Genomic DNA, 8,859 nt, shown 5'->3' with positions numbered 1-8,859 from the left:
CGAGAAATAGATGCGAGACGCCGCATAAGATTTGTTTTTAGTACACGGTACGTTATTGAATTTTTCCATATTAATTTTATTTTTTTTTTTTTTTTTTTTTTTTCGAAAAATAAGAAACAACATTTTGCGTTAATCACGAAATATTTTATTTATAAGATGCGACAGATATATGTACGTGTGCGTGTGAGAGTGTGTGTGAGAGTGTCTACGAACAAAAGTTGCGAGGAAAGAGAAAATCGATCGATGCGATGAGAGACAAACACGAAATCGATATGAAGAGAAATAAAATCAGCGTTAATACGAGAAATGACGGAATGTATGTGTGTATGTTTGTTGAGGATGTACGCGAAAGAGCAAGAAAGAGGGGGGGAGAGAAAGAAAGAGAGAAAGAGAGAGTGTGTGCGTGTGTGTGTTTGTGTGTGTTTATATGTGTTTATGTATGTGTGTATGTTTGTGAGAGAAAGAAGCTAAGACGCGGAAATGGGATAGGAGGAATGTCGAAACTCTGCCATCGTAGACGATCCCGGACGGGAACTGGGGTGAAAGAAAACCTCTTTAAGGAGGGAGCGTGTAAAAAAAAAAAAAAAAAAAAAAAATATGTTTCTTTTTTCTTTATACTCCGAGCGCGGACGGGGTGGCAGGGATTCGTGGCTATGCCGTTGAGTGTGTAACTCACCCCTTTTTGTTTGTATAAAAATTAATCGAAATTTAATTAGACTATTAATAACTGTTCGATTACTGTAAAACAAAAGAAAACTTTACCATTAATTATAAATTACAAAAAACTTGGAGCACCATGGATAGTTTTTATTTGCGATCCTTCTTCCTTTCGCCCTCTTTTCTCATTCAAATGATGAATTAGCACAAAGTGATATCGTAAATAATATCATACAAATGAATTGTTATTATTAATTTTTCTAGCAAATCGCACATAATTTCTATGATAAATGAACTTGATCTCAGTTTGACGTTCGATCCAGAATTAAATCTGACACGCGCTCGGCCATTGCGACAAGGACTGAGTTTGGCGTGCCGGAAATTGGAGACGGCATTACGCTGGCGTCCATTATCCTTAATCCCCTAACGCCCTTTACCCTAGAGAAAGCGAAAGTATGTTTTTTTATTATCATCTTTCCTTTTGTTTGACCTTATTTTCCTAAAGTACTCTAATTATGAAAAAAGAACGGAGACAAAAGAGAAACTAAAATGCTTTGTTTTCTTTTTACTTCAATTCCTCGTCAACAACTGCATTGACGTCCGTGCCGATTCTGCATGTGCCGCAAGGATGGTAACCCGTGAATCCTGCGATTCTTATGACGCATTCCGAATAATCTGGGTCTCGATAGTCCTGTTGCAAGTGACGACACTCCTCGAGATCGGGAACGTGTACCTTCGCGCCGTACTCGCGAAAGAGCTTCGTATTGAGAGTCTCCAGCGCGAGGTTTATGCCTTGTAATTGTGATTGTTATTATTATTATTATTATCTTAAGTACTTTCTCGTAAAAAACAAAAACAATAAAATTAGAAGAATTATTTGTTTTTGTTTTTTACGAGGACAAAGCACATTTACCTTGTTGGGTGCACATTACGTCTTCGGGATTCTGAAGATATGCGGGATTAATTTTCGGCGGGTCGCGGATGTTGACCGATCTCAGCGTTACGTTTCCGCGACTTTTGGGTTGCAGACACGACACCAGATAAACGAATCCCTCGTGCATGCTGTCGTTGTACGATGGAAATAGCGATCTGTACGTCTAAGAGTAAGTATATTCTCGAGTTTTAATATTGACATAGCGTCAAAATTACATTTTTATAATTAACAATTGTTACAAGTATACATAGGAGATCGTAGAATATTGTAATTGAGATTACAAAAAATTTTCGTAAGTTTAATATACGACTTACGGTTGAAAACAATTTCTCCGAAAAAAATCTAAATACCACTATCTAAATAATCCATACGTAATTCGCTATAATACCCTACCTCGGTCTCGAAATTCGCAATGACCTTCAGCAACTTTTCCTCCGCGGACGCCACCCCGAACAAAAGGATGCCGCTGTTATTGGCACGCCCCAATCCCATTACGCCGTTAGTGGCCAACCATCCTTCGACATGCAATGGAGAAAGAGGCATACGACGAGATTACAACGTCGATCGCGCGTCGTGATAGAACGTCGTGAACAGAACAAAAAAACAAAACGTGCGACCGCGATCGTCGTGCTATTTCCATTTACCGGTTCCGAAGACGAAATAATTGAACACCTCGAGCAAGGTTTGCAGTTTCACGAGCGTGATACTGACACGCTCTCTCAGATTCACGTAAATGGGCACGTTCAGATGATCGAATAAATTCCTACCTACACCCGGAAGATCATGCACCGCGGCTATCTGGAAACAATCGAATGTATTGTTTCGCACAAAATTCACGTGTGTGATATTTGATATTCTCGTATTTATTACCTTATGTTTTTCCAGTTCGCTGACAGGTCCTATACCGGAAATCATAAGTAACTGCGGCGTGTTGACAGTTCCCGCGCAAAGAATCATCTCTTTCCTCACGCGAATTTTCCCAACAGAGCCGTTTTTATATATGACTCTGACGCCGTCAATGTTTTTGTTCTCGAAGAGTATCTATAACCCACACATTCCGAAAAAGATAAAGATTTATATTTGTCAATAATATGCATTTAGGAAATAGATAAATAAGATTTGCTTTTGAAAACAAATTAAAATTAAAATTTTTTAAATTTAAATTAATTATCAAGAGCTATATAAATAAATATTAAAGTAAAATATTAACAATTAAAGTTACAAAAGTGCGGACTACTTTACTTTGGCGACGAGCGTGTTCGTCAGGATGTGCAAGTTCTCGCGATTCCAAGCCTTCTGCAGATAAGCGTGATGCGTGCTCCATCTGGAACCTTTTTTCGCGGTGTACATCGCTTTTCGCAGGGACACGTTATCCAATTTCAAGGATTCCTCGGCCAGAACGAAGGCCTTCGTCAGATATTCTTCTTCCGGCATCGGGATAACGTTCATGCTATCGGACACTCTTTGAAAGTAGGGGAGCAAGTCAGCATGCGACCAGCCTTTCGGCCATCCCTTGTAGTCCTCGGACTTTCCGAAGGAGTGAACGAGATAATTGAGCTGTCCACTTCCGCCTAATCCTTTTCCTCTGGGCCAATTTTGCTTCTGAAAAAAACACGATTGACAAACGCGATTGTTGCGTGACGAAAAATTCACGCAAAGTTTCACACACACACACACACACAAAACACACATTTCTTTTATATTAAAATAATTTATGAGAGGCGTGTGCAATTTTTATCAATCTCGATACAAATATCATTTATCATAACTCTGTTTCTTGTGTAATGTTGTACACGCGGCGTACAACAAAAGTAAACAAAAGATAATTGCAAAAGATAAAATGTATTGTCGAGAGATAAAGCAATATATTACGTAGCGGCGATGTCCTCGGGACGAGAAGAGTTGCGACTCCGTTTTATAAGCCCAATCGACATCGGTGCCTTGCATCATCGGTGCCAAGAGCGGCATGGTAGACAGCCATCCGAAGTGTCCACCCGCTTCCACCAGCAGAACGGTGACGTTCGATATTTCTGAAAGCCGCGACGCGATCACGCAGCCAGATGTACCAGCGCCAACTTAAATTTCGCAACGACACGAAAGAAGTTGAATTTTTATTGTTCGATTGTTGACAATCGCACTTAGAGAGAAATACTTCTCTTTATTTACTTCTTGTGCTTGTATAAGAACATTTGTCATTTTCATATTTAAAGGTATATCGGCCAAATCGTAACAATTTAAATACAATATTTTTCGAAACATTCGTAATGTCTTCTATTTATTTGGAGAAAAAATATATAGCCTGTGTCTGTCAATCTGATGCAATGTAATTTGTCATTGCTGAGACGCGCGCAAATCCTCTCTGATGAAAAATCGATGGTAACGTAACTTGTATGAGAGAACGAGGAAGAGCATTGAAATTGCGTGCGATTGAATATATTCATATTCACAACAGAAGAAACAGAAAAAGAGAATAAAAACTCACCTATTATGTAGTCGTAATGCGTTTCGGGACGATCGATAATACTGGCCGGCTCGCTGAAGTGATAATGATAAAGCAAGGACGTCAGTAGAACGACGATCGAAATCAATACGTGGCTCCACATGTTGTTTTTTGAAAACAAACAATCACGCGCAAGGAAGAAATATACGTACGTGCGGTCGACGGTCTCTTCTCGACATTACTGAAACACAACATGCGGATACAACACGGAACTATAACAGCTCCGCGTTCGATCCCGATATTAAATTAGCAGTTCTCCATTTGTAATCGATACACGTCTATAGCGCCGAGTTCGAAGCATCACGACAACGACCGACACGAGCGGCAGATTGCGAATACGTAACAATTATGTCGAAAAGTCCGTCAGTCATTTACACATTATGCGTGCATTACAATTACATACGACATAATTAACAGAAAAGAGTTCGTCTCTCTTCTGCAAATATAAAAAAAAAAAAAAAACAAGAAATTAAAAATTTATGACTTCAAAATTTATAAGATTGTGTTTGAGCGCGCGATAAACTCTTGAACTTCCAATTATAGAATTGTTAGGAAACCAGATGTATAAAAAAACATAATTTTCACACAAAAAAGCTACAGATATCTTATCACTGTGGGAGAAAATCAATACTGTTTTGCATTGTCGTTTTAATGAAATATGATCAAAATATTATTCTTTAGAATAATAAAATATATTTTTTTTTCGTCAAGAAGTAAACAATATATTCTTTGTTCAAAAAAGTTAAACAATATTAATTTCAAAAGTTATTCTTCTGGGAAACAATTTGTTATAAATATATCAATCGTTCATTATAGCGATCTCTGCTTTGCGATTCTCGAAATGATGCACATGTGCATGTAGCACGGAACGGAACCAAATAAAGTTTTTTTTCTTTACGGAATTTCTTTATGTAGTTCATGAGCGTGAACATCGCGGCGCTCGAAGACAGGAGCACTCTCTCCGCTTTCGATGAAGTTTGAACATTGTTCGCATTCGCGGACGTGGTCGAGAGAGTGTCACGTCGTGTAATAATTTTCATTCGATTCGCGCGATCATGAGTTATTCTCGATTAAACGCTTGTATCAAGCTTCCTCTTTCGGACGAAGTGTTGAGAGAAAGTGTGGATAAAGCAAAAGACTGGGCGCTTATGCACGGTAACATTTCATTCTGATATAAAATGTACTAATCATCACAAGAGTTACGTCTACGGTAATCGAGCACGTGATGTACATACGTGCGTAAGAATTGTTCTCTTCATTAGTCGCAAGTCATAAACGCAAACTTCTCGTAGAATTGACTAATCACAATGTGGTCAAATCAGTCAACCGATCAACGTGATTGATCAATTCCTCGAGACTTTCCAACGTGCGACTAATGAAGAAACAACTCTAACAGGTGACTCTACTGTGTATCATAGATTTAAATATCCCAAGGACATAAGGATATTTAAATCTGACACGCGCGGAATCTTTGCAGAAATTGATAACGCAAAAAATATGTACAACATGTGTTTTACGTCATTTAGGAATATCAATGCGATCCAGAAAGAATTTTAGCAAGGACCATGTTCGAGTGCTACCTTTTACTCTGTTGCCGTCAACTTTTCCGGAGAAGCCCTTTTTAACTGTAAAAAATGTACAGACTTTACTGAACACACTTATTCACAAGGTTGCTCACGATGAAGAATTTCTTAGAGATACTTTAAGAAGGTATTATTACTGCAGTCAATACGTATGCGTGTGTTATCTCTTCAACTTACTAACATGGTATATTTACTTAGCACAGTAGAAGTTGACCCGTTTACAGCCAAATTGTTTCACATATACGAGAATGTCTGCAAACAAGGTTTCAGTCAGGTTTGTGTTGAACATTTAAGAATAGGCATTAAAATAGTAACAACTTGCACAGCAGTTTTGGTGGCAAGATTGAACATTACAATAAAAATATAAAATATTCATCAGAAATTTGTATTATACAGAGCATAAGTCTTGGATTATTAAGATCAGATTATTTATTACACGATGGCTGCAAAATAAAACAAGTTGAAATAAACACAGTGGCAACTAGCTTTGCCACCTTGGCTGGTACTATATCCCAATATCATAAGTGGGTTCTTTGATAATAAAAAGTCAGATTATCTCTTTCTGTAACATGTTATGTAGTTTATATATCTTATCAGTAAACTTACATTTTAGATATATATTAGGAGAATTAGGATACATGAAGGAAGCTCTAGAACACGTGAGTTAATTATTTGTTATAGATCTTCAAGAAATATAATTGAATTGTCTTATTTCACCAATCATATGCTGTATTCGATATATCTAAGATTCCAGATAACAATCCACTTGATGGATTTTGCAACGGATTGGCACTTGCATGGAAACTATATGAGGATACAGAGTAAGTTAAATAATGTAATAGATTTTATTGTACATTTTTTACCAAGGATATGTATAATAATGTTGATAAATACAATTTTTGTTTCAGGGCTGTTATAATGTTCATTGTTGAAGATGTGACTTACAATATATCTGATCAAAGATTACTTGAATTTCAAATTCGGCAATTACATCCAAATATTAGAATTATTAGGAGAAGTTTAACGAGTTTGGCGTCAGAAGAAATACGACTGGGTTCAAATAAGGAATTAATTGTGTAAGTTCAGCGATTGCAAGTTTTTTATTTCGTATAAAAAATAAGAGTTTTAAAAATCTTAATGAATATATTGATATACACACGATATAAATATCTAAACACAGTAAAATACCAACCACTCTAATCATTTTAGTGCAAATATGGTAGTGGCTGTAGTTTATTATCGCTCTGGTTATGAACTGGAAGCTTATCCTACACAAAAAGAATGGGATGTTAGATTGTTAATAGAAACTTCCCGAGCAATAAAATGTCCATCAGTACAATATCATTTAGCAGGTACTAAAAAAGTATGTATTTTAAACTTCAATTATTGCGTATAATGACTATTTAATGTAATAAACTATAACCACACATACTTAATTTTGAAACGGATTTAAAATATATCTTGATGTTAAAGTTTATTTTATTTTATAGGTACAGCAGTCTTTGGCTCAGTCTAATGTACTGCGAAGATTTCTAAAAGACGAGGTCTCTGTTGCTAAAGTACAAGAAATATTTACTGGATTATACACATTAGACTTTGTAAGAGTTGTTTGCTTATTCGTTACTTAGATTATAGCATTTAACTTTTGACTCTTAACTTTTGTTCTGTAACTGATTCACTTTGTGTTTCACTAACAGAATAACGATGGGGAAAAGACAGTGGAAATGGGTACAAAGGAACCAAAAAGATACGTTTTAAAGCCGCAAAGAGAAGGAGGCGGGAATAATATATATAACGAGGGTATAAGCAAGTGGTTAAACTCGATGAAGGACTTAAAGGAAAGAACAGCGTGGATTCTTATGGATCGCATTTATCCCCCTCTGCAAAAAAATTATCTGATACGTGCTGCTGAAGAACCAGAATTAAAAAATACTCTCGATCTGTCGGATGTTATAACAGAACTTGGCGTATATGGAGTGATAGTGGGGTGAGCATGTAGACGAGATGACTTGCACTTGGCGATTATATCTTTTTTGCACTGACAAAGAAAATAGATAACATTATCTGAACATTGATATATTATCGCGTCATGTGTTCTTGTTTATTAGGACTAGCAAGGAGATAATTTCCAATGATCAAGTCGGACATGTTTTAAGAACCAAATTATCGAGCGAAGATGAAGGCGGAATAGTAGCAGGTATCGGTGCTCTTGATAGTCCTTATCTAATTAGCTAAGAAATACAAAGTTTAATATATAGAGAACAATAAATAAAATAGTATACACAAATGGGAAAAAAAATAATTTGAACGAATGTGTGCGCGTTCGTGAAATATTCTGTTCACACCATTGTTTATTGTTAATTTTCATATTTTTTATAACTTTATTTTTTTGGAAAAGAATGATTTTTATCGTAATCGTAAATTGTTGTTCTCTTTTTTTATAGAAGATAAAATAACTTATTGTATACAATAATTTTAGATACAATTATATTTATATTAAAAATAACACTAATTTTTTTCGCAACATACTAATATATATGAGAGAACTAACACGTGTGTTGACAAGAATAAATATGTACAATATAAATATTTTAACTGCACACACAGCGCTATACAAATTTAAAACAATATATGTACAAATAATTAACTGCGAGAATAAATATATTTTTATATATAGCAAATATTGCACATATTTAAACCTATATACATATATAATATATTTTATTTGTTTTATAATAAGCACATATTCAAAGCAAAATAGTATTTCTTAATTAAAAATCAAGTCAAAAAATCCCGAATTATTTTGTTTTTGCAACGCTGCTATTTTCTTGCTGGAAAACTTGGAAAAATCTGACACAGTAAAGCGTGTGCTATAGAGAGTAAATTTATAGTTTTTAACTATTTATTTAATCAGTATATTTTCTCGCAGATTTATTAAGCATAAACAAATAAACTAGAAAATTTACCGAAGCGTATGATGGAGAGTGCGTTTGAATGTTTACGCGCTTTAAATGTCAGTTCGTCTTACTCTTTAAATATAGAACAAAGATAAACTGATGCTTACAGCAAACATACCAAAAGCACGTGTAAAATTTGAAATATATGTATTTTTATTTTAAATTAATTTTGAATACTCGTAAACTATACAGAACGGCTTAGTAATCGTAGTACAATCGGGAAAGGAC

At 35.4% G+C, this 8,859-nt stretch overlaps 2 protein-coding genes across 4 annotated transcripts; one reads left to right on the top strand and one right to left on the bottom strand.

The window, feature by feature from the left end:
- Window positions 1-127: 127 nt before the first annotated feature.
- On the bottom strand, window positions 128-4,497 carry LOC109856662 (neither inactivation nor afterpotential protein G-like). Of its 2 annotated transcripts, XM_020432189.1 has the most exons (10): window positions 4,244-4,497; window positions 4,074-4,126; window positions 3,464-3,621; window positions 2,834-3,193; window positions 2,462-2,632; window positions 2,236-2,389; window positions 1,985-2,106; window positions 1,571-1,754; window positions 1,227-1,449; window positions 128-1,095 (listed from the first exon to the last, which is right to left on the bottom strand). In XM_020432189.1, exons 3-10 carry the CDS (start codon window positions 3,557-3,559, stop codon window positions 960-962), a joined length of 1,446 nt encoding a protein of 481 aa, XP_020287778.1. In that variant the 5' UTR covers window positions 3,560-3,621; window positions 4,074-4,126; window positions 4,244-4,497; the 3' UTR covers window positions 128-959. The 2 variants fall into 2 exon arrangements, with proteins under 2 accessions (XP_020287778.1, XP_020287777.1); XM_020432188.1 differs by having other exon boundaries at window positions 3,464-3,666; window positions 4,074-4,497.
- A 565-nt stretch (window positions 4,498-5,062) lies between these two features.
- Window positions 5,063-8,316, top strand: LOC109856668 (glutathione synthetase-like). 2 transcript variants are annotated; one of them, XM_020432201.1, is made up of 11 exons: window positions 5,063-5,246; window positions 5,618-5,801; window positions 5,873-5,948; window positions 6,071-6,198; window positions 6,288-6,333; window positions 6,422-6,495; window positions 6,583-6,750; window positions 6,884-7,037; window positions 7,165-7,272; window positions 7,372-7,661; window positions 7,783-8,316. In XM_020432201.1, the coding sequence occupies exons 1-11, from the start codon at window positions 5,147-5,149 to the stop codon at window positions 7,907-7,909; spliced, it is 1,455 nt and encodes a 484-aa protein (XP_020287790.1). In that variant the 5' UTR covers window positions 5,063-5,146; the 3' UTR covers window positions 7,910-8,316. The 2 variants fall into 2 exon arrangements, with proteins under 2 accessions (XP_020287790.1, XP_020287791.1); XM_020432202.1 differs by lacking the exon at window positions 5,063-5,246 and adding an exon at window positions 5,286-5,487.
- Window positions 8,317-8,859: the final 543 nt, after the last annotated feature.

The sequence above is a fragment of the Pseudomyrmex gracilis genome, unplaced genomic scaffold, assembly GCF_002006095.1.
Source record: "Pseudomyrmex gracilis isolate BER0280 unplaced genomic scaffold, ASM200609v1 scaffold_130, whole genome shotgun sequence".
Lineage (NCBI taxonomy): Eukaryota > Metazoa > Arthropoda > Insecta > Hymenoptera > Formicidae > Pseudomyrmex > Pseudomyrmex gracilis.
This window is presented reverse-complemented; position numbering and strand designations above follow the sequence as displayed.